Source organism: Blennius ocellaris, assembly GCF_963422515.1.
Source record: "Blennius ocellaris genome assembly, chromosome: 6".
NCBI lineage: Eukaryota > Metazoa > Chordata > Actinopteri > Blenniiformes > Blenniidae > Blennius > Blennius ocellaris.
In genome coordinates, this window is record NC_137655.1 from 22,088,455 (window position 1) to 22,112,515 (window position 24,061).

The window sequence follows — 24,061 nt, forward strand, 5'->3', positions numbered from 1 at the left end:
AAGAGGCTGACGATGCTTGACGATGTTGTTAAAGTAGTGCCAGTATAGTCGTGCCCATACTGAATGTTCCAGACTCGCCTCTGCTGATTCAGATGCTCTGAATCTCTGGCTTACCATGACACCTTAGTGTACCTGAGTCAATATACGACAGAACCTTCCTACACGTATGTGTAGAATTTAGTTAGATTACCTGTAAAAAATAAATAAATAAATAAAAATAATGCTGTTAGTAACAGTATTCATTTTAAAGCTGTTCTTTTTCACTTTTAAAATATATTTTTTTCATCTGAAAATGATTTTAATGTTTCAACTTCGATTGCAAAGCTTAGAACGGATCAAGCAGCATAGAGGTTAAAAGTGAAGGTGAGTAATGGGAAAACTTCAATGATTTAAAGATAATAAGCTTGTTATACAAGGTAAATACAACCAATGAAATAAACACAGACTTTAAGAAATCAGATGTATGAAAAAGGTCAAAGGCCAAACTGTGACGCTTACCTGGACTCATTCCTGAGAATCTCTACAGACGACTGAGGACTGTACACATCAGTACAGCCAGCTTTCTGCACCTCCTCCAGTGTGTGACAGCGAACTGCTGCATTCGGGGAGCTGCACCAAGCGCACTCGGGGCCGGCCTCGACGCACTTGTCGCAGCTGTAGTCGGACTGCTGACAACTGAGTCCCTGAGCCCAGCGGAGGTTGAGCAGCAGCAGCAGCAGGCAGAGACCAGGCGGCTTCATTTCCATCCTGCAGTCTGAGGAAGCACTGCAATTTTAGTTCTTCATTTATTTATTTGTAGAGCACTTAATTAATTAACCAACACCAGAGATGCTGGGAACGTTACTCTCACATGACCACAACCAGTAATTGAACGCGTTACTATTTCCAAACCAGGAATCTGATTAAAGTTACTTGTCCAAGTCACTGTGCATTACTATTGTAGCCTCCCGCAGGACAAGTTTATTGTCTGTAAAGCCGCGTTATTATTAAACAGAACCGGATGCTTCTTCCTCCAAATGGAGGGACACACACACACACACACACACACACACTACTTTTGTTATTTTCTTGAGTAAAATATGTAATGCCAGGAAGCCCCGCCCCTTTTTTCAATCAATCAATCAATCAATCAATGAAACAATATATTTGTCCCCAGGGCAATTAAAATGCCACATAGAACAGATAGTATAAATAAATAAATAATGGAACTACAAATACATCTCTGGGTAAATAAATATCAGTAATAGTACAAATCTGATAATAAAACCGTGAGTCAGATATAAATACAACAAAGAATGAAGGTCAAAGGTTAAATATGTATCAGCAGGTGCAGGAAGCAGGGATCAGCAGAGTTTTTAGAAAAAACGGTTGTCATTTTTATGCTGAGACTGTGGGGGGTGTTGTCAGCAGCTGCTGAAAGTAACTAAAAGTAACTTGTAATCTAACTTAGCTACTTTACAGATTAGTTGTTTTTAACAGTAACTAAGTTCATTTTTAAGGAATAACTAGTAATCAGGAATCAGATTACTTTTTGAATGTAACTGACAACACTGACCAGCACAAAATTCACGATCAAAATAAACAAGTGAATAAGAACTTTGTTTTTTTTTACTCTCAAGAGCAAACTTCTAAAAGTTAAAGAGTGAGACAGAAATCCATGAAAGTGTTGATGCCTTACCTGCAATACTGAAAACTGTCTTGTTTCGTAGGAGCTCCTTTTGCACAGTGACGGGCTGAAGGCTTCCAGTCCTCTGTAAATGCTGCTGAATCAGGAATCTGAGCCCTAATCCTGATTGGTGAGTCTCTAACTGCTTTAAACAAACATATTCAAGTCCACCACAGTTCATTGATCAGGCCACTCACTGTACATATTTACAAATTTCTGGCTCAGAGTGCATGTTTTCCTACTCTTGTCACCTCTTCACCCTGTGTTTTTTTGTTTGTTTTGTTCTCCCTCCCGTCTCTAAAAGCCATCTTATCTCCTCAGTCCCTGGTGGGGCTGGAACTCTCTCCTCAGCAGACAAAACTCTCTGTTCGCTGAGTTCACAGCACTGGAGGCCCTCCTGCAGCACAAGGTGAGACACATCTGAGAGAAAACACTGTTGCCTCTGTTTCAACACAACATGAACTGTGTTTGCCTGGTTCCTTCTGCAGCTCTGCCAATGGACAAACACTCTACTGATCTGGCTGATTGATGTTGAACCAGTAATATTGAGCACTTGGGAGTCTGCCGTGGCTCAGAAAATCCTTTCTGCTGACAGAAGTAAACTGCATGATATACTGCTGCAGAACAGCAAGAGGTAAAGCTCACAATGATGTGAAACAGTCTGTTAATGAAGACACCATCAAGCATTACAGTTCCTTCGTCTGGTCTTGTTTAACCCCTCATTTGGTTTTGTTCTTCCTTCTCATGTCTCTTACAGTTTGTCAGAGTTGGAAACACACACAGTGCATGTAGTCTCTGCATGCTCACCTGTTCAGCCCCCTTCTCCACTCTCAGCCAATCACACCTGAATGTGATAAACCTGATTAAAAAAAAAGTTGACAAAAAATTGAACGCTGCTACTCAGTTTAATGTCTGTTATTACTATCTCGTTAATGCGTGTTATTATTGTTTTTCTTTTCTTTTTCTGTTGCCACTCAGGGACTCAAAACATTTCATTCAGATTCCTTTACTCGTGTCTGGAGGTTTTTCAGTCTATTTAATCACATGATCCGCACCTGCTTACTGCTAATCTTGATTCTGCCTCAGGGGGTCATTAGCGGGACACAGGTATCAAATTAAATATTCAGTAGGCTTTTACAACTTAAATAACAAATAGTTTAAAGAAAATAAAAACATCTTACTGCGACAGCTACAATTGACATGTAATACTCAATCTGTTTGTTTTTATTCTTAAGCATACTGACTACATACATCCAGTATATCTCATCAAGCGAAATCCTTTTAGAGTTTGTAGCAGAAAAATAATGACTGTGTTCTGCATCATTTGATCTCAATGCAGGTGTGTCATGCAACATGCAACTGTATTGTGTGTCCAGGTTTCTGCCGTTCTGTGTTCCTGTGATGGATAATATCACACTACATTTCTGTTCCCTACAATGTATATAAAAAAAGACTTGAAATGAAAGGCAAATCAACATAAAGTAACTAACTACTGTTTTAAAGCAGGAAATCAAGGCATATCACTCTGCAATAAGTTCTCTACAGTCGGAAAATGCACAGATTTCAACTTCAGTATACGTATATTCATATATTTCCACCGCACCTGGACTATAATCTGCAGGGAAATAGATTATAGTTCCATATACTGCAATGCTCCCAAACAACCACCGGGCGGCGGTGTAGGAAAGCAAATGGAGCCATGTGGCGAGGTCAACCTCTTTTAACTGAACTTTACTGTTTTGGAGCAAAACAGTCAGCAGTACTAATGTTTTCCTCTCTTTACTTTAAGTATAAGTCTGGAATAGTTTCTGAATGACTGCATGCTCTTGCTTATTCCTCTGTGTGATTTGCACCAGCGAGCATGTCTGGGAGTTTTATGAAAACTCCCAGACAAAACAAACATATATTCACCTGAGGGTCTCACCTCGGGGTCCCCGGACCTCATGTTGAGAACCCTCCTGCTGGAATTTGGCAGAATTCTTTTTTTTTTTTTTTTCCCTCCTGCTGTTGAGGTGAGCTCAGGTTCACACGGAGAGCAGGAAGGGTAGAAGGTGGCTCGTGCAGGCGGATCTCAGGTGTGTCGGACGTGATGCGCCACTGTTCCACCTCACCTGCCATTCACGCGCGGATGAAAAGAACAATAGGGAGGCATTTTTGATGAGTGACTGTGCGACATATAATTTGACCTGCTTGCGCAGTCTGTCCGCTTTGACAGGTTTTAGTTTAGTTTAGTTTAGTTTTTTTTTTTTAGAAGCGCCTGGAAGTGAAGCCAGGTTCATGTGACGGACTGAGCAGTTGGACCATTAGGAACCGATCGGACGTTTTTGCGTGATGGAGTGGCGCGAGCAGTCCGCCGTCAGCTGCGATCAGGCTTACTTGGAGGCGCAGCGATGGATCGAGGTGAGTTCAAACTTTTTGAAACTTTATTTTTCACGGTTTCTGGCTGAACTCACATACCAGGAAAACAGACCTGTGATCCTCATGATCCTTTTGTAAATCTCATCAAGTTCTCCATATGCCTGGGGAAAAAAACGAATAAGAAATCTATCTATCTATCTATCTATCTATCTATCTATCTATCTATCTATCTATCTATCTATCTATCTGTCTATCTGTCTATCTATCCATCTATCCATCTATCCATCTATCCATCTATCTATCTATCTAACACCTAAATGAATCAAGTTCTTCAAACTTAAATTATGAAATAGATTAACTTCAAACTTAAGGAAATGAATTATTATAAGTTCAAATAACTTGATTCTTTACGCGTTACCAATTGAAGCAATTAGCTAAGCTGGTCCAAGTATTTTCTTTTTTCAATGTATCATCCATCCATGATTTCTTTTTTGTAATGTGACATTGCATAAATGGTACTCGAGCACAAGTAAAAGCACTGGTGTTCAAACTCAAGCATGTAATCTTCTCAAAATATCAATGACTTTGATTGTTTTGTCAAAAGTGATCATTTGACTCAGTTTAAGTGAATAAAATACCCTTTTAAAAGCATATTTCTTGATGTAAAGTTGCACTGTCGTAGTTTGTTTTTGATTGTTTTGCCTTTTTCTTCTTCAGTTAAATAATTTACTTGTTTTTTTTTTTACAAGAATGCAGATAAAGCTGGGTACATACATCCTGAAATTGTGGTAGATGGGATTTTAAACATAGATTATATGGTGTAAGTTAAGTGCATACTTGAGAAGAAAAAAACAAATCACCCCACAAAAATGCTATTGAATAGGTGTAATATGAGTAATTCTTCCACGGGTGCAGGATTTAGACCACAAAAATGTAGATTGTACAACTGACACTAAAACAACAGTCATGTATTATGGCATATTGTCCACATACTTGACAGATTCTGGAAAATATGGTTTCAGAAAGACGGTTCTGGTGGAAAGAAAGCCTTTTCAGTTGCCATGATGTGTCCCCCTTTCTATGGCATGCAGATAAATTTGAGGTCGCTTCCAACACACACAGAAAGCTTCACCAGTGGTCTGATTTCATCTCTAAAATGTCCTGTTATGTAAAGTTTCCATCCAACCCTGGTTCAAAGACTCTCTTCTTTCAACGAACAAAGTATGCAGAATTGCTACATGTTATTGTTAAATCCTCGTCCCCGTGGGGGGCCGCGGAGCTACCGCATGACTGTAGCTAAACAAATATTGTTCTAATTTCATGAGGGGTGAATCTGAATGCCTTCGATGTGACATCAGTGTCTCTCACACTCGCACACTGGCCCATTGTCGCAGCTTAGCTCATGTACTGAGGAGGGGGCTTGGTCTCAGGCAGTAGGCCGGCAGATTAAGGAGAAGTGTGATGAAAGCTGAACAAACAGGTGATGGCAAAGGCCACAAAGCTGTTGTTTTATCATAGCATGTATGTGGAGGTTCGCGGGGAGGAAGTACGAGAGCAATCGGGGGCCAAGTTCTGGCACGAGGGGAACACTTTCCCTTCAAAGAGAAAGTTTTGTGGCTATTGGATTCTGCCACTGAATGATTAACAAGCTGCTTGGCTTCACGGCACTCTAAACAGAGGCATGTGTGCGTGGCGAGGTCGCTGGTGTTGTTAAAAACTGGACTAAATGGTCTAGAGCCCGTCACATGGACACATTCCTGCATTAGCTGCCATGGCTGTGAACATAGCCCCCTCAGAGCCGGAGGCTGTCAGCACGGGGCGCTGCGTCCGACAGCCAGCAAGCCTGCTGGAAGAATAGAGCTCCTTGTTAATTGAACATAAAGGCTCAAAGTTATGACAATGACCAAGAAATGGCAGTGTTTATGCAACTTGACCATCAGAAGGTGGTGCGTGTGGCTCGCCATTAAGATAAACTGTTATGAAGAAGATCTTCACAGTCAGAAAATATACTTAGGGCTGAAGTATGTTTGACTTTGATTGGTCCATTTTAGTGGTTATAACTGTGTCACTACTGTTTTTATTTGGAAGTATGGAAACAGTGTGAGGCACAACTCAACAGTTTTCTGCCGTCATCCTCCAGGTGAGGGACAGAAGTAGTTTTGTATTATGCTCATCTATGGTGGTTATTGCTCTTGGTCAAGGTGGGAATACCCCCAGTTTAAGTCATGGTTCGGGTATACTCCCAAGTTTCCTTCCTCATTCCCTAAAACTACATTTAAGGTTATTTTCCGACTCGAAATCTGCCTGTAGTTGTAAATGTGAGTGTGTGTGGTTGTCCGTCTTTCTGTCTTCGCCCTGTGATGAAGTGTCCTGTCCGTAGTGCAGCATGGCTTCATCCAGGGGCAACTGGGGTTCTGTCCTCGCTCCCTCCAGCTCCATCATGGTTAAAGCCGTTATACTAGATACATGGCAAAAACACAGGAAATGAACACTTTCTTTCAGAAGCTACAACAAAGTAAATATTTCAGTGGATTTATTGGCATAGACTCAGAGCATCACTTTGTATGTCCAGGCAGAAACAATTTTACTGTAAAAGTAGAGGTTAAAAAAATTATAACAACAACAAAACAACAGACATGCTTTTAAGTCAGGCTGGTCGTTTGGAGATTTGAAAACTTTTAGTCTTGATCAATATAAATTGAGGGAAGTTGGAGGTTTTTGTGGTGATCGTCGCAGTTACAAAGCACAATATAGAGATTTAACATCATGTTGGAAAAGCAGTTTCATATAATCAACAGAACCTAGACCCTAATTGTTCAGTTAGATGTTTACTTTAACAAGGAAAACTATTGTCTTATTTCCTAAACAGAACTTTCCTTTTTCAGTTTTAGAAAAATATACATTCACATTCACATTCACTCTTGCTGTCTTGCCTATTTTTTCTTCTTCTTGCCACCGCTTTGGCTCTCCTCCAGTCAGCTTTCATGAATTTCCTTCCATGACTTCTGCCGTCGTATTGTTTGTGATACCCGAAGCTGTGTGGCAGGGCAGATCATTAGTCACCTCGCTGTCGCGCCACTCCAGAGTTTCTGACTGTTTTGACAGAAAGCAATTAGTGGCTACATGCATTCAGACGTACTCACATGAAACAGGCTCTCTCACAAGGGGCCATTCACATCCTGACGTAGTTCTATTATTCTAATATGTTGGTGGTGTCGAACTAATGGCCTTTCACTCTTCGGCGTATATTTTTCTTGAGTCGAAACCCTGAAATATTTGGATAATATCCCAGATGCCCTCTGGTGACCTGTGCCCATCTCCTCCTGTACAAAAAGAACAAAGAATTTCCGAAACAACAATTAGTGAGCTTCGTCTCAACAAACCTTGAATACAGATTTGCCTCAGTGGGTTACATGAATAAACAACAACAAGTAATCGACGCAGGGACTCTGAATGCTCCACTGAGACTTGCTCTTGGTCACTCCAATAATAATAATAATTAATTTCATGGGAGACTCACAATTCCTGTCTAACAAATAACCAAGTCAGAGCTTTATGTCTTTAACTGGAACCTAATTTGACTGTGTTGAGCTGCACATTCTTGAGGGGAGTGAAGGTGGGCTTCACGGGGAGGGAAGCTGGTTTTGAAATCTCAGCTCCTTCTTTTTATAAATCTCCCTGTTAAATTAGAGCAGCACTGTGTTGTTGCAGATTAGACTTGTTATTAGCCCACATGGCAGGTTCAACAGAAGAGGGAAGGCACAGCGGGCTGGATCTAAGAGCACTTAATACCTCTAATGATGACGATAGAGCGGGAAAGTATTCTGTTACATCCAGATTAGTGCCAGTGCCAGGCTGGGTCCCGCAGTTCAGCTCAGACAGATAATATCTCAACTGCTGCATTCATTCCTTTGTTTGCCTGATGGGACTTTGATAACAAAGTGGGAATTAAAAAAAAAAAAAAAAAAAAAACTGTGAGTGAAAGATGGAATTATACTTTGTGTGCCATTTCCTTCTGTATTGTTTGTTTACATGCTTGTGAGTTCAAACTGCTGTTCCCACATTGATAGAACAGTAGGGGTCAGGATTTCATCTGCCAACATCACTCTTAGCTGTAAAGCCTGTTTTGTGTGTGTGTGTGTGTGTGTGTGTGTGTGTGTGTGTGTGTGTGTGTGTGTGTGTGTGTGTGTGTGTGTGTGTGTGTGTGTGTGTGTGTGCGCGCGCGCGCGTGCGTGCGTGTGTGTGTGGTCATGTTTGTAGCTTTGTCAATGAAAACGGGAGCACTGGATCTTAGTGTGTTTTGTAAACAAGGCAAGAATTTGGCAGCAATAGCTTGATCACAATACGCGGGTCTGCAAAGCGTGATTGTGAATGAGTAATTGAGAAGTTTTAGTTTTATTCAGATTTTTTTCAGCATGGTCTGATTCTCTGGGAATGCTGGGTGTTTGAGGACTGAGGCATCTCAGGTTACCCAGGCTGCGTACTGAGGTGTGACATGACTGGTTTGAAGATGATAATAGTGACTCTTAAGTGGCTGGTTAAGTCCTTCTGGTTTCTCCTGGCCTCCTCAGTCAGTTTGACCTGCTGTTGCACTTTCTGACTCTTTTCTTTGGACAAAAGAAAATTTGACATACTGGTCGAAACACTGCACGTCAGATTATTATTATTATCTGGAATTGTGAGACCTGTCTAACTTGTTTAGCTGCGCGTGTCTTGGTTTCACCTACCTGCTCATGTAATGTACCAATGACGAAAAAGCACATGAAAGTGCAACTTTTACACATTTGTAACAATCTAATAATAACAACAATAATAATAATAATAATAGTAATAATGATAATAATGATAATAGTGATATATTTTTCTTGTAGCATTTATATGCAGTATTTATATTCATGTGCCTGCCTCAGTGGCAAATCTCAAAAGTTACTATCACAGGAGCACGTTAAATTTCTTTGTTTTCAAAATCTTTTTATTAACAGTATCCAACAATCCCAGGTGGGTTAGATACATGTCACATGTCACACTCTTAGGTTTGACTGATTGATCCATCCACCCACCTGAAGCTTACATTAAACCGTGTTTACTCACCGTGCTATATTAAAGGGTTGAAACTCACTGCAAGCAAGTGTGGATATTGTGTTTTCCTCTTTTTCTTTCTGTGTACAAAATAAAACTATACATGGATGAACAACCATTCTATAACTTCCTCTTTTGCAAAACATACAGCTTCCTGTGTGGTCATCCCTCTTCTACAGAGCTTTACCCATGTATAGGCGAGTATGGGACCTACAGGAAATTTCAAATCACCAATCAATCTCAAACGCATGTTTTCAGACTGTAGGAGGAAAACTGATAAAACACGTGAAACTAAACACATAAACATGGACTTGAATCAGGGAGATTGTCGTTGTGACGTGGCCGTGCAAACCGCTTCACCACCGACTGGATTTATTGACCTGAAATGTCCTAAAAACGAAAGAAATGCATCATGAAGCAAAGCTGCTGACTGATTGTGTAATAATAATGACGAGTGTTTTGAAAGAATGTTGTCAAAAGTCAACCAAACTGCATTATGGGAGTATTTTTGAGCAAGCTGACATTAGTATGAACCCTCTTCCCTCCCTAATGTGCTGTGCATCCTTGCATGAATGCCTAAAGATTACACTTTTTGTTGCACAGGCAAATCAAGATTAAAAACATGTTCTGAAAAAAAGAAGTAACATTTTGAACTGAAATAAGGAGAACACTCTATTTTCCAGTGTAAGCATTTGTGTTGGATTTGGTGGATCAGGTAGCGATTGGCCGAATAGTTGATGGAGAAATAAACAGACGAGGTAACTCAGTTATGAAGTGAATTTGATCTCCGGTGACAAACATACAGTCCAACATGAAATACTGAAGAACGATGGAGGAAATGTTTCTTTTGTGAAAAAAAAAAAAAGAATGTGGACATAGAAATGAACAGACTAAAATCAGGGGCTTAGTTTATTTCCATTTCTCTGCTGTATATGTACATGTTTAAGTGTGTAATGCTGCATGTCATGCACGCTGTGTGTGTGTGGTGTGTGTGTGTGTGTGTGTGTGTGTGTGTGTGTGTGTGTGTGTGTGTGTGTGTGTGTGTGTGTGTGTGTGTGTCTACATAATGGCTCATGGTGTTTCAGCAGTGGTGGTTTGAGATCATGGGAAAGGCATGAGGCTGTAAGGCAGCGCTCTGTTCCTCCAGTGCTCCAGATGCTCCCATCGCCTTGCGGCTTTGGCAGTCTGGCTCCAGCGTAGCTCCAGCGCAGCTTTCCCGCTTACCAGCAGCTTTTCGGCATTTGAGTGAGTTGACCTGAGCCATCTGAGAGTTCCCGAGGAATACCTGGAGAACGGTGCCCACCCCTGTCCCGCAGAGACCGTGTAGGACCAGCACCTCGGGAGGAAATACCTCTGACTTCCTCTGCTACTGTTCTCAACATCCTACCTTTCTTCTCCAGCCTCCCCGCCCCTCCTCACACACAGCCCTCCCCACCTCTTCTCCTCACCCAGCCCTTCTTGCCATTTTGCTCACTATTTTTGTATCACTATATATTTTTTTCTTCTTCCAGGCAGTAACCAAGAAAACATTTGGGAGCAGCGACTTCCGATCAGAGCTGGAGAACGGCGTTCGGCTGTGTGAGTAAGTACTCTGCTTTTCCCTGGCACCTCTCTCAAGGCACTCATTCATAAGGAATCCCTCTGCGCTCCGTAGGGTCTGCACTGCAGCGTGAGTGTTACTGATATTTCCCAGGCAGACCCCCTGCCGGGTCACTGTTTGTTTGTCACATCAAGTGAGCCAGTGTTAAAAGATTGCACAATAGTGACTGTGTTACGCACTTATTAGATGTTTTCAGCGTGAGATCTGCCTCCTGTGGTCTTGTTTGAGAATATCCAATGCAATCTGTTCCTGGAGAAGTTGTGTTGTCTGTTTGACAGATGTTAAAGATCTGTGGCTCGGGCAGAGTGCCACCCCTGCTTTAATGAAAGCTGTGAGGAGCGGTGTAGTGAATGGAAAACCTCCGGCTCAAACCACATCGGATACTCCGCGCACCCCTGCTTTCTGTTTAGCATCAGGAGTTGTGAGTTCGAGGAACATATTCATGTGAGCAGGAGTATGCACTGATTTACTTAAATGTCCTCTGAGAGTTTTGGATCCGCAGCTTTTGTCATGTCAGACGTGTGCATTTGTGTGGGTTTAGCATCGTGTCCATTTATGTGTATGCGGGCGACGGTGGCGGATGGACAGTGATGTGATTTGCATGAATCAGCAGGAAGCTGTAATTATCAGCAACCCATGCAGGAGCGATTGGTTCTGCTGATTGGAGCCTGACTCCACTGTTTGCTCAGTCTCAGACGACAACATAGACACTTTGATTCAGTGTTCAGCTGTGCGTGTTTTCACAGCACGGGGAAGAGGAAGACAGATTAAATCACCTTCACCTCGAAACACAGCCTTCACTCCCATTGTGTTTTGGTTATCACAGCTTCTTGCTCCAAAGGGAATGTTTATTGTCGGTCACACACATGATTATATCCTACTCAGCTTAAGTGTGTGTTATCATTAAGAAGTTCTATTGTTTCACTGCTGAGCGACTGACATGAACCCGAATGCCCCTTGCATACTTTCTTCACATCTATTGTCAGGCCACGCAAACCATGAAACCATCCCTTCCGCTCCCAGCCTGCAGCCCTGACAAATTATTTTGCCTCATGTTGTGCTTGCAGGCTGTGTAGAAAACAGCCGTCAATTGGGATAATTTCACAATGTTTTTGTAACTAAATGATGATTAATACATTTAATTTTGTAAGTGCAACTTGTGTGCAGTTTTAATGCAGCCAAACTAATGTGAATGGAAGAAAAGTCTGACATATAAAAATGATTATGCTTTTCTCATGCTTTTGACCGCTCCAGCTTTTCAAATTCAAAATATGCTGGTTCATGTGGTTTCAACAGTTGTATGAGACGTCACTTTTGAGTCAAGACCTTGGATTGTCTGCACCTTGTTTTAAAGTTTTCAGTAAATAATCAGCTGGTTGTTTTATAATTGAAATTAAACTTACCCCCTGCTCCTTTGAAAGCATTCTGCTTCAAATATATTGTGCATATTGTGCATATTGTGCAATTTTAATTGTGAATGAAAGTCTTCTAATTAACCAACGCAGCTTTGAACAACTTTCAAAAAATACATTTTAAACTCTCTAGAATAAATGATGTTTCTTGTCATCATTGAATCTCTCTGGCACAGAGTTATCAAGCTAATATTGCTTTAATTTATCAATGAAAAACTTTATTTAGATTCAGTTTTTCTACCTAGCCTATGAGTCGGCATCAAAACAAAAAAAAGTACTTAAATAAATCTCTCCTGGCTGGTATGTGAATCCATTACTGGTTGTCTGAGTTGATCTGTGCTCTTTGTTTTGGGTCATTTCAGTAGTAGAGTGTGTGTTTCAGGAGCAGAGGGCCCGGCTTGTTTACATCATTGTGCAGCACTGGCGATTGACTTAACTGAATCCAGGTGGCCGCCATTAAATAAAGTCGTAAACACCGAGACTGTGCAACATGTCGTGTTCGTGCCGTCACGCTGGACCCGTCCAGCCGATGACCAGGACGTTTCACTCACCTGCTCCCTTCCACTCCTCTCATCGCAGTCTGATCAACAACATCAAGCCGGGTCTTATCAAGAGGGTTAACAGGCTGCCCACGCCTATTGCTGGACTGGTAAGTCTCTTTTTTTTCTCTTTTTTTCTTATTCTGTTGAGTGAATGTAGCCGCTCATCCTGGATTTTATGCAGTGCAGTTTAATCTCTCTGTGACACCATTCCGCTCATGTTTTGGTGATGTCTTCTGTCTGAATGTGTCTGAGATGTTTAAAGAAGCATGTTGAGGTGCGGCTGACAGCAGAAGCCGAGCTGGCTGGTGACAGGTCTAATACTTGGAAAGTCTTTGCCTCAGTGGCTTGTCACTCCACATTTTTATCCTCACTAATTAGTTCAGTGGACGAGGAGCTGCTTGAAAGGCCTTTATTGCTTCCTAAAAAATGACATCTGCCCTGCTTGAGGCTTTGCTCAATCAAAGCCATTCACTCCCAAAGAAAACAACAACATAGTTTGCTGATTGACTGGATGTCAAATGGCAGATTTTTGGTTTGATGTATTGCCATGTGATTAAATCAGTGTTTTTTTTCATTAGAACGCCGGCGTCCTTTGATTAAAACATCCTTCCTTTAAGGCCACAGTGGCTCAGTTGACAAAGTTTTGGTAGTGTCTGGAAGCCGATTCTTGGAAAGTAGAGGTTTGGTGGAGGACCTACCTTAAACCCATCCCTCAGCACCGCTCCGTTTTGTGGGAGTAATTGAGCCCATCTGTCTGGAGGAATTACAGAGAGCCCCGACTCTAACCCAAGCAGTGTGACTGCGCGTCTGTCAGCGTGGGCTCTTTATTACTCATCTTGTTTTGGAAGACAATCGGAAGCTCAACGGAGAAGAGACAGAACATAAACATACATTTGCAATGGTAAACTCGCGCAGATGGACTTCACTTAAGTTGCACATTATCACTGCTTCAGCCACATTCACCCATTCACACGCACTCACACGGCAACGGGGGCCATGTTAAGTGCTGGAACTCTGTCAGGGTGAACTTGTGGTTCAAAACATGAGCCACCAACGAACTGAGCCACATGTGTCATGATATCTGTCCTCTGACTTTGATCACACTTCCTGCCAGTTTGTTTTGGACGCATCCAGACAGAATTGGCTGGCACCTGCTGAGGTAATGAGTATCTCTGCCATGGGTAGCACTTGTGTGGTATTTCTGAGACTTGGACACAAACTTGAAACCTCCCGATCATAAATTTTCACAAAATTGTTAAAAGGCTCCTGTTGGCCCGGGGCTGTTACTTACTGCCAACCGCATGGAGAAGAGTGGAGGGCTCCAAACAAACATTACTCACTCTCACTCTGCCGTGAGAAAAGCTTTTCCCTCGAACATGTGAAGCAGTCTCGCCCCGGACTCTATACCCTCCGTGTCGTCAGTCGTCGTATTTATAGTGACAAGCATGTGCTGGGATAGAGGTACATTGACCTGCGTTTCAAAATGTTGATTAAGGTTTACATTTATTATAAATGCTTGTGCGTCAGCATTCACCCTCCAGGATAAACACACAATGTCTTGCGTGAGTTCGCTCCTCACTGAACAATGTTAGAGATAGAAAACTCTTTGACCAGACGTTGAAGAAACGTACAGTGGCGAAAGTATTTCTATGGCGTTTGTTCTGTTTTGTAGCTGAAGTATGACTTTAATCACTGCTTTGCACACATGCCTCATTAACACTTGGATATGAACCTTTTCTACCGTTTGAGTCATAAGCGTTTTTTGCTATCTTAAAGGTTTTCATGGCTCTAAATCGATACCAGCCTCCAGCTCTGGCAGGGTGAAAACCTTGAAAGGAAAGAAGGGGGGGGAAAAAAAACGTAAATCTCTGGTTTTGTGGAATATTTAGCAACATTGGCTTTGGAGCCAGGCCTTTTTCCTCGGTTTTGCTCGCGTCCAAGAGAATGTTTCACATGTCAGCACAGCTCCCTGCCAGCTGCAGGGCTCGCTGGGAGCTGTGGGTTTGGGTCACAGGGCCTGAGTTTTAGGCCCCGGTCCTTGGTTTCCTGGTTGTTGCCGCCGTTGGTTTAGCAAGGCAGAAGTCGTGCGGTTGGACAGCGAACTGCGTGGATCCACCTGGATTTGAGACTCACTGGAGTGAAACCACATCGAGCGAGTTAAAGATGACTCCATCAGCTTCTGTCGGCTAAAAATACAACGTAATTGACGTGGTGTTAGATGTCCCTGCACACACAGAGTGTTTAGTGAGTCGACATTGAAAGTGGAGGCGATAAACAGACCCCCTCATTGGGCCTGAGGATGTCTTTACTCATTGAAGTGTCTGCTTAATCATCTGTGCACAGGCAGATATTTCACCATGTCTTGTTCCAGTTTGGTATTCGGGTGCACGTTATAACTGGATCCGACTTTATCGGGCCAGTTTGAGGGAAAGGCAGAGTTTCAACTATTCCATCTTTTCTCGGTTTATTGTTACGAGTTTCAAAAAAAAAAAAAAGAAAGAAAAATTGTAGCCTGATATTTTAACCATAGCTTTCCTTTTAGTTTGAGGCACAGGCAGGGGTCACTTGAGGGTAATTGCAGAGTGACTATCTTAGGCTGCAGTGAACGAAACACACTGACCAAAATGTGACCATTTGGGAAGCAGATCCTTTTCATACCATATCAGACACATTAAGCAACAAATCTTCATCTGTTCTCGGCGTGAAGTGCTTAAATCGGGGACCTCGAGTCTGCCTGAGAGGATTAGAGGCTGCTGGATGGGTACAGCATATTTAGCAGGATTATGTGCAGGCACAAGTCAGCATAACATTCCTCCAACATCATTATCTCTGCATGTTCTGGGACTCAGTGGTAAGGGTGGGTGGGTGGGTTGGGGGATTTCACTTTGCTCATAATACCCTTGCAGTTGAGTTAAATTCATTCTTCATGATGGTGGTTATCTTTTAACACATTCTTTGATATCACCATCCTGAGCCTAACCCCTATATATCTTACATTTAATATATTGAATTGGGTTTTATGCTCATCCTGTACCATTTTAATCTAGCACAAAAAGCTTCTATATTTATATATTTGATTTGTGAAGATAATTATACAGCTTATTAACTTTTTTATTACTCTTTTGTAACATTTCTAAATTCAGTTTAAGTAAACATCCATGCATGCCATGAGAGACAATAAAATCTTTGGAAGGTGCAAAATGACAGTATTTAACAACTCATATTTGAGAAAAGTAAAAAATCTCAAAACGGGATGGAGTTTTCACTGCATGCCTTGCACAGGGTTTACAAACATAATAATTTCCAAAACCAAACTTCAGTTCAGTAAAGCATGTTGTTGTCTCATTGTTTAGGATTTTGTTGTGGCAGGATTGAGTATTTTGCATGGAAAACAAAGTAAATATGCTTTGACAAAGATTTTTTTTTTTTTACATCTCACTAGATATGTTATTATCATTTTAACTTTATTTTCATGAAGACGAAAAGAAAATGCAGTCCAACCAACATTATGTGTCATTTGTTCATTGGAATTAAATGACATATTTCCAAAACTATGATTGAAATGTTCCAGACAGTACTATTCATTTTCAGTCATTGCTCTAAAATGTGAATGCTGTTTCTCCTGTTTTCTTAGTTTGCAAAATAAGCATGGTGTCATGTAATCACTCTGCGACTGCGTACACGCTGTTCTCGCTGCATGACAGCTTTAAATTTAGTCTCACTGCGAAGTGCATGAGAACCACGGGACTAGGAAAATTAATGCCTGGGATAAAAGAAAAGCTATTCGCTGTATAAGAAAGCAAACACTAATCTTATTTATTATTGAAATGGAGAATTACATCACGTATTTGATTCCCAACAAGGGGTAGAATAATGTGATGTTGCTTTATCAATGAATCCTGTGATTTTTACATGCATTTAGATGGTAAAGTTGAATTGAAAGCCCGTCAGAAGCAATTGTCAAAAATGTAAAAAGGAACAATATTTAGATACATACCACATAAGGAGTGACACTCTAAGCTCATACAGTGAAGGTGGGACTGATCTATAGCACTCAGGGGCCACAGTGCCTGACAGAGTCCAGTCAAGTGCCGTTAAGGGACAAGCAAAGCTGTTCGCTGTTAAGGATTGGCTGCATGAAAAGGTCAGCGCTCTCCTACTGTTTGCTAATAGCCACGTTCGCTATTTAAATTTAGAACCGGCAACCCCTAATTATTTCCGCCCATGTTGAAACCATGTGTGATGACATGAAAACCCTCTTAAGCGGGGCTGTCCCAACGGGAAGTACAGACTTATGAACGAGACAGTTTGGATTAACATTGGGGGGGGGTGGCATGACACCGGAAAAGAACTGTTGATTTTGTGGTTGGAGAATTGTGTGAAACTCATGAGGTTTGTGTATATTTGGAGAACAAAATGAATTTTTTTAGTTGTCTTGCATTACAATTCGCACATCTGTGCAAACGATGTGCTCATACATAAACTTTATATCATGTGCACAACTGACTCTGTGTGGGAGGAGAAACTGGCCTTCCAGCTCCCATGTCCTCTCGAAATGCTTCAGGGAAATATTTGTCAGTTTCTGTCACCCAGCCTCATGTTTCATAGCAACCGCGTCTCCAAAATACTCCACCACCCCGTGGATTCCACAGGTATTCTCGAGTAAAGGGCTCGGCTGGGAGGGGAGGGGACAGTTTCTGGGTGTGTGTGTGTGTGTGTGTGTGTGTGTGTGTGTGTGTGTGTGTGTGTGTGTGTGTGTGTGTGTGTGTGTGTGTGTGTGTGTGCGTGCGTGCGTGTGTGTCTGTGTGTGTGTGTTTTGTACCCGCATGGCTGGTTGGGTGGGACCTCTGCAGGGCTCTGATGTCATACTTCCTGGTTTGGCTTTGTCTCCACCATAACCCGGCCCACAGGTAGCTTTGCTGCTGTCACTCAGCTCCTGTCAGGCAGCCTCCTCCCTCTTCACTTGCGGGTGTGTGTGTGTGTGTGTGTGTGTGTGTGTGTGTTGTGTGTGTGTGTGTGTGTGTGTGTGTGTGTGTGTGTGTGTGTGTGTGTGTGTTCTGCACCGGGTCACTTCTTATTTGCTACACACATGCTCCTCCCTGTCCTCGCCTGTTCCCTCTGCTGATATGAACTTTGGAAGCAATCATTTGTAGGCTGTTTCCCCCAACAGAGAATTCTGGAGTGATTAGTCTTGTGGTTCAGAAGGTTGGGCAGCCCTCACCTCTGCTTTGTTCTTCATCCAGGACAACCTGAACGTCTTCCTCAAGGCCTGCGGGAAGCTCGGACTAAAGGAAGCGCAGCTCTTTGATCCCGGGGATCTTCAAGACTTGTCTTCAAGAGTTACAGTCAAGTAAGTCGTGACTTTGTGTGCCTCGTAAAACAAGCACTTTGATATCCATCCGTCCCATTCAGTCCTTCAGTAATCTGACACCAGCTCAAGGTTTTAGATTCATTCCGACATCAGTGTGCTTCAGTTTCTATGCACAGAAGTGATGAATGCTAAAAGGAAACGTCCACTTCTGACTGTGCTGTAGAGCACATGTCGTCTCATGTGAGACATGATTCAAGCTGCCGTTATAAAAAGGTCAGAGCTATTTACAGTGTGCATGTATTCTTCTGTTGGTACACACAAGCTGAGGTGGAGTACTGTGTTTTTCTTTTCAGTATGATGTAACTGATGCAAATACAGAAGCTGCCTCACAAAGCTTAACAAAGGGCGGCTGTGCAGCATGTGGGATTTAACAGGAAAATATGAGACAACGAATTCGGTTTTGGCACCAAGCAAACTCCTCTCAAACTACATGAGTCATGAAAGAAATATTGTACATAGAGAGTGCTAATTACTGACGGGACAGGTTACTTATTCTCATTTATCAAATGTTGGTATGATGAGAAAAAACTCCCGGTGTAATTTGATGACCCGGTCTTGGTGATTAAATTCTGCCTTTCAGGCTTTAAAGAGATGTTTGTACTACTTTGCGAGTTAATTTGAAAAGCATGCGGTATGTTGAACAACCTGTTCACTTTTTTTTTTTTTTTACACGTACAGGTGCGCCTGTATGTATGAGAGAGTGAAACGCTGCTCACTGTACAGTCCATCCGCTGCGACACACTCCCTGTGCTGTGCCAGCACAAACACAGAAAAATGCTTTAGCAGCGATACCTGCAAGCTTGAATCTGAGGTGGATCAGTTAACAGCAAATACTTAAGTTCAGGTGAAACATAAGCCTACGAGATTTTAGGGTGTCAACCTAAAAAAAGCTTCATACCTGCGCTTTCCCCGTTCTTTGTGTCAACATCTAATATTGGCACCACGTTGTATTGTTTGGCTTAACTTTAGTCACGAGTTAAGACGTTGCTGCAATCCCTTGAGAATTTCTCCACTCAAAACTGGCAGGATTGTTTCCAAAACCGACAGTTCAGAAACCACATCTGCCATAAGGCACCTTTATGAAATGTCAAGTGAACAAAGAATTACTTTAAATAAGCAAATCTGTCATTCATTCATGGAGACACACCCTCTTCCCTCTGAAAAACAAATGCAAATTTAAGATAACGCTCACTAAATGTCTCATTTCGAGTCATAAATATAATGATATCTCCTTAGTGGACTTTATTCCCGATGTATTATCGGATATTTCCCCTCTTGCGAAACCTTTTCCCATGATCCTGCAGGTGAATGATTTGTTCCTATATGGCTACAACCAAAAGAGAAAGGACACTCATGGCAATGTTTCAACAGAAAAATAAAGAAAAACTCAAACATATTACCCAACTCAAGTCCATTTCATCCCTCTGGCAGCGGAGGCCCATTCGAGGTGATCCTGTTGTCCTATCTTTAGTGCAAAGGCTCATGTTGAGCAGCAGGATTGATTGGAATGGTATCAGGACGCATGGCAGAGGAGCTTTTTATAGTTGGTAGACTCCTCACAGCTCATTCACCTCCTGCATGTGGTCTATAAAGTCCACCTGTATGTGTGCTTGTCTGATTTTGATTTGTACTCGTGTTTTTATTCCGATATTTCAATGCAGGAATCAGTTCATTCAAACTGTTTGTGTCTTCAGATGTTGCGGCTTCCCATCAACACATAGGTCAATAACTAAACCTGATACACAAATTGGACTTCAAAATTATCCTCTGTCTTATTTAGAGCACAATTTCTCAGTAATGTACCATTAATTCAAAGTAGACATCGTGTGTGAGGATTTGACTCGGCAGGCTTTGTCGTATTGCTGCCCGGCGGCAGAATACACAAAGAGAAACATGATGAGAAAATCCCACACAAGGCTGCGCACACGCAGCCAATGGCTTTATTACACTGTTGCTTATCAAAGTCGAAGCAAATGAGCCACACAGAAAGCCCTGAGAGAGAAAGAATGGGAGACAGGGAAAGTTGTCTCTATCAGCTGTCTTTGCCTCTGGTGTTTGTCCAACTTCCACTCCCTCAAACCCTGTCTGACAGGTGCTGCGCTCAGCGGCGCTGCCCTCTGCCTCAGCAGCACTCTGGCCATTTTTTTTCTCACTGTGGTTGCCTTAGATTTCTCTTCACAAGTGGAAACCCTGATGTCTGAAATGCCCCGTCTCTCAGCTTTGAGAACGTAATGTTCACTTTTACAGGTAAAGCTCCGGCCAGTTTTTTTTTTTAAGTCCCTCAGTTTTGTGGCTGCGCATGAAACAGGACTGCCATTAAAAATAAAACATCAGACGTAGTCATACAAAGCTCCAGTGTTTTGTTAGTTTCATGTGAAGTTAGACCAAATACTTTTCTGAGGCAGCGTGTAGCGTTTGGCTGGAGAGGCTAGAGTCAGCTTTGTTGATACCAAGAGTTTACATGAGTGCAGTCTGGGTTTGTTAAGTGGGCAGTGGTTGTTGAGCCGGGCATGAGCAGCATTACAGGACAGGCTCTGCGATATCACAGATCTCTGTCCAGCCTCCTGGAGGTGTCGTGGGACCGACTAGACGAAACACACATCAAAGGAGGTTCCCACCTGATGAGCCCAGAAATGTGTTGTATGTAATTTAAAGTTAAGCTTTAGCTCTTTTGTGGAGCTTTTTAATGTGCTTGTTGGATTTTCTAACTTATTATAGATGAAACAACCCATCAGGAGGAGAAATAGAGAAACAAGCAAAAAGAAAATGAACATGTTGCGCAGTAACATGTGAAACAATAGTTGTCCTTTTGCATTTTGCGAAACATATTAATTGTTATCGCAATGAAAAGAAAATCTCGTCAAACTCGATTTAATGGTCTCGCTGAAAAATAAAGCTGTTAAGAATAACAGTGTGTCTCATATTCATATTGGATGGCGTTATGACCATCATAAAAGCTTATTGAATGTGTTGTCTGACCTTTGAGCTGTGTGATTGATGTAGTATTGGCCTCGCCACCATCGCCTGTCCTGATTGGCCTTGTGTTGTGAAACCTTTTCTCTGATAAAGCCCTTTATCAGCTGCGAGCTCATTCAGTCTCCAAATTGCAATATAGCATGACAAACGGTCGTGACAGGGATACAGGTTGGTAAGTGGAGACTGTGCACAATGGGAAGAGCACATCACCACCACAAGTGTTCAACATGTCTGGCTGTATCACTGACCTCACGGGACCTGATTCATCGCCGGAGACTGTGATTCACAATTAGGACCAACTCTGTCAGTGTCTCACAGCTGCCCAGGATGTGAGGGCACTGGAGAGCAGCAGATGAGTCACTGAATCATCAAAGGGTGTGGGGACTCAACCCAGTCACTTACTTTGGACCTTTAGCCGCCCTTGAGAAATCAATGTGCTTGGACTGGCTGGTTCCGGACCTCAGGTCGGTGCCAGAACGCGCCAGGTTTTCCCAGATGGCGGCGAATGTGAGGTGAAAACTTCACACTCGACCTCTCCGAATGTTTTTACAAGTGCTATATGTGAAAAGAGCAAACTCTCAAACAGAACATCTGATGCAGTCAGTGGAAACCATAGCGTGGGCCGGCGCCGCCGTTCTACTGTAACGTAATGCTTGGTGCTGCTGCACTGTAGGTGCAGAGGAACCCGCTTACATCAATGGCTCGGCTTCACAAACTTCAATCTTATCTTGTTCATACCTCAGTTGATGACATTTTAAGAGGTAATGCGGCATATCTGATCTGGCAGTGGATGAAATCAAGGAATTTACACCTATCCTGAGTAGATTGATCTGATTCCTCAGTTTGCAACTTCTCCCTCACGTAGGACGTGACCTGTGGCAGACATCACAACTGGTGTGTGTCTCATCGTGTCAGTCAACGGAGGAACTCAGTGGATCATGCAATGCACATTGAAAATGCCATAAAACAACAATTTTGGCAGCCCTTCTTTCATTTTGCACCCGTAATCTTACACAACCGACTCAGTTTCAAACTGACCGAATGACCTGAGTTGAACGAAACATATTACATTTTATCAGATAAATAAAAGCACACAGTTCTAATAATGCTTGTGAATAAGGAACTTTTTTCCAACAAGACGTAGGGATGTTAACATACTACTTTCACGCAGTGACCAAAACAACTGAGCCAAATAAATTTTAAGCAAGTGGATAATTCACTTAATCCCACCTTACGCTCCATATTTGTGAGATAACAATTCAACACTGAATTGGACTTCCCAAGCATGTTTTGTCATCTTTTACTTGTACATATGTAGCAGCTTCCGTAGTCGACTCTGTGGAAAGTTTTCAAACGCAAACACAGTGACGAGCTTAATCTGTGGCACTGATGAAAGTAATTAATGGAACAGCGAGGTGAGCTCATCAGTGTCAATGCTCCTCAGTACATAATTCTAACATTATCATTTCAGCATGGCCTCTGTTCACCTCTTGACTAAAGTTACCAGGTATCAGGTAGCCTAAATTATTTTACCATGAAGTTGGCATTTTGAATGCTCTTCCTTGCACAAACCCAGCTATTCTAATAAGCGTGTTGACACTGTCGTATTCTTCTTACTGAGGTAAGCCATGCCTGGCTATTAGTCCAGCTTTTACTCAGTGACCTCCAGTAGCTGACAGAACAAATCCCCCGCAGAGACGGGTCCAAAGTCTCACTTGTGTCAGATTGAGCAAATTATTGACATGGTCTGACGTTTCTCCTGTCCCCCAAAAAAAAGAAGAAAAAGGAAACCGTACGAGGCACGATTTTAGCAGGTTCATCACGATTGTCATTCAAAGAATGTCAGTGGCATGTTACAAACAATGGAAGAGAGGAGTGGCTGCTCCGTGTGACATGATTATGCAACGGCGTTCCTGGCTGCAGATCAAACCATACGTTTGATTCACCTGAAGGAAGTCTTTTTTTTGTTGTTTTGTTTTGTTTTCCCAGACTGCTGTGCGAGGTCACACAGCTTGTTATCACCCTTGATTCTACATCGGTGTATTTTGTACCTCATCCTGTGTACGCACTGTTAAGCTAACGTGCTTTAAATTGTCTTGACAGGGCGAGACAAATGCAGTGTGCCGTGTGTTAGCATTTGGGGTGTGGTTAAGTGAGCCGGCACTCCCGTTTCATAGTTTAATACAAGGCACTGCCATCCGCTCTTGTGGCAGCAACGTGTGAACTGTGAGCCGATTGTGAAACCAGACGAGTGATGATGCAGAGCGGCCAATACAGTTTCCACACAGCCCTGGATTGTTAAAAAGAGCAACACAAGGGTTATATTTGTGCTCTGCCGTTGACTTGGTGAGAGAAACACCAGCCTCACCCTGTTTCCACACTCACAGAGGCCGCACTGTCTCGGATAAAAAGTCTGACACAATGATGTCCGCCACCGTCGTTCCCACAGCTGATTGGTCTCTCCTCACTCTCTGAATTTCTCGGAGCTGCTCGGGTTCGTCTGCCTGCTTCAGTCCGTATAATGAGAGCACATAGACGAAGCGTTGCACACGTGTTGTGATGGATTGTAGCAGAGCGAGTGATCTGTGTTACAGAGGTATGCTTCTGATTGTAAGTGCACACCCATGTGTTTGAGGATATGTGAGTTGTTGTTTTTTTTTAATTTCTGACATTATTGCGTGGAAGAAGCTGAGGTGGTTTGGTGCCGTTGTTGATGGCACACGGACTGAAACGGCTTTCAGCTCACTTCATGTCGGTCATTCATCTGTTAGTCTGGCTGGAGACCTTATCCAACCTGAGGTTATGACAGTGGGAAGTGATCGAGTGCTTGTTACTTTTTGTACTGTTGCCCCTCGCTTTCAAGTTTACTGACGGGACATCTTTATACCTTATAAGTAATTAAATGAATGTGTGCAGTTTAAAAGCTGATATTTTGAAACATACTGGTTGTAACTTCACTGTCATAATTGTGTAAGGCACAGCTTTTGAAGCTATTTCTTAATAATCCAGAATGTTTGCTCAATTGAAGTCTTCAGCGCCTTTATATTTCCAGTGGAG

General features: G+C 42.3%; 1 protein-coding gene across 10 annotated transcripts in view; it reads left to right on the plus strand.

Annotated features, from left to right (window-relative positions):
- The first annotated feature begins 3,715 nt into the window (after positions 1 to 3,715).
- The window catches only part of lmo7a (LIM domain 7a), a 49,019-nt gene continuing 28,673 nt past the window's right edge, over positions 3,716 to 24,061 (plus strand). For 5 of the 10 annotated variants that reach the window (XM_080498323.1, XM_080498331.1, XM_080498326.1 and 2 more), the window contains exons 1-4: positions 3,716 to 4,066; positions 10,615 to 10,685; positions 12,695 to 12,764; positions 17,901 to 18,007. In XM_080498323.1, coding sequence (XP_080354449.1) covers positions 3,998 to 4,066; positions 10,615 to 10,685; positions 12,695 to 12,764; positions 17,901 to 18,007 — 317 coding nt within the window. In that variant the 5' untranslated portion in view covers positions 3,716 to 3,997. Of the gene's footprint in view, positions 4,067 to 10,418; positions 10,427 to 10,614; positions 10,686 to 12,694; positions 12,765 to 17,789; positions 17,807 to 17,900; positions 18,008 to 24,061 lie in introns of those variants that run through there. The other 5 variants (XM_080498329.1, XM_080498330.1, XM_080498327.1 and 2 more) reach the window with 4 other exon arrangements.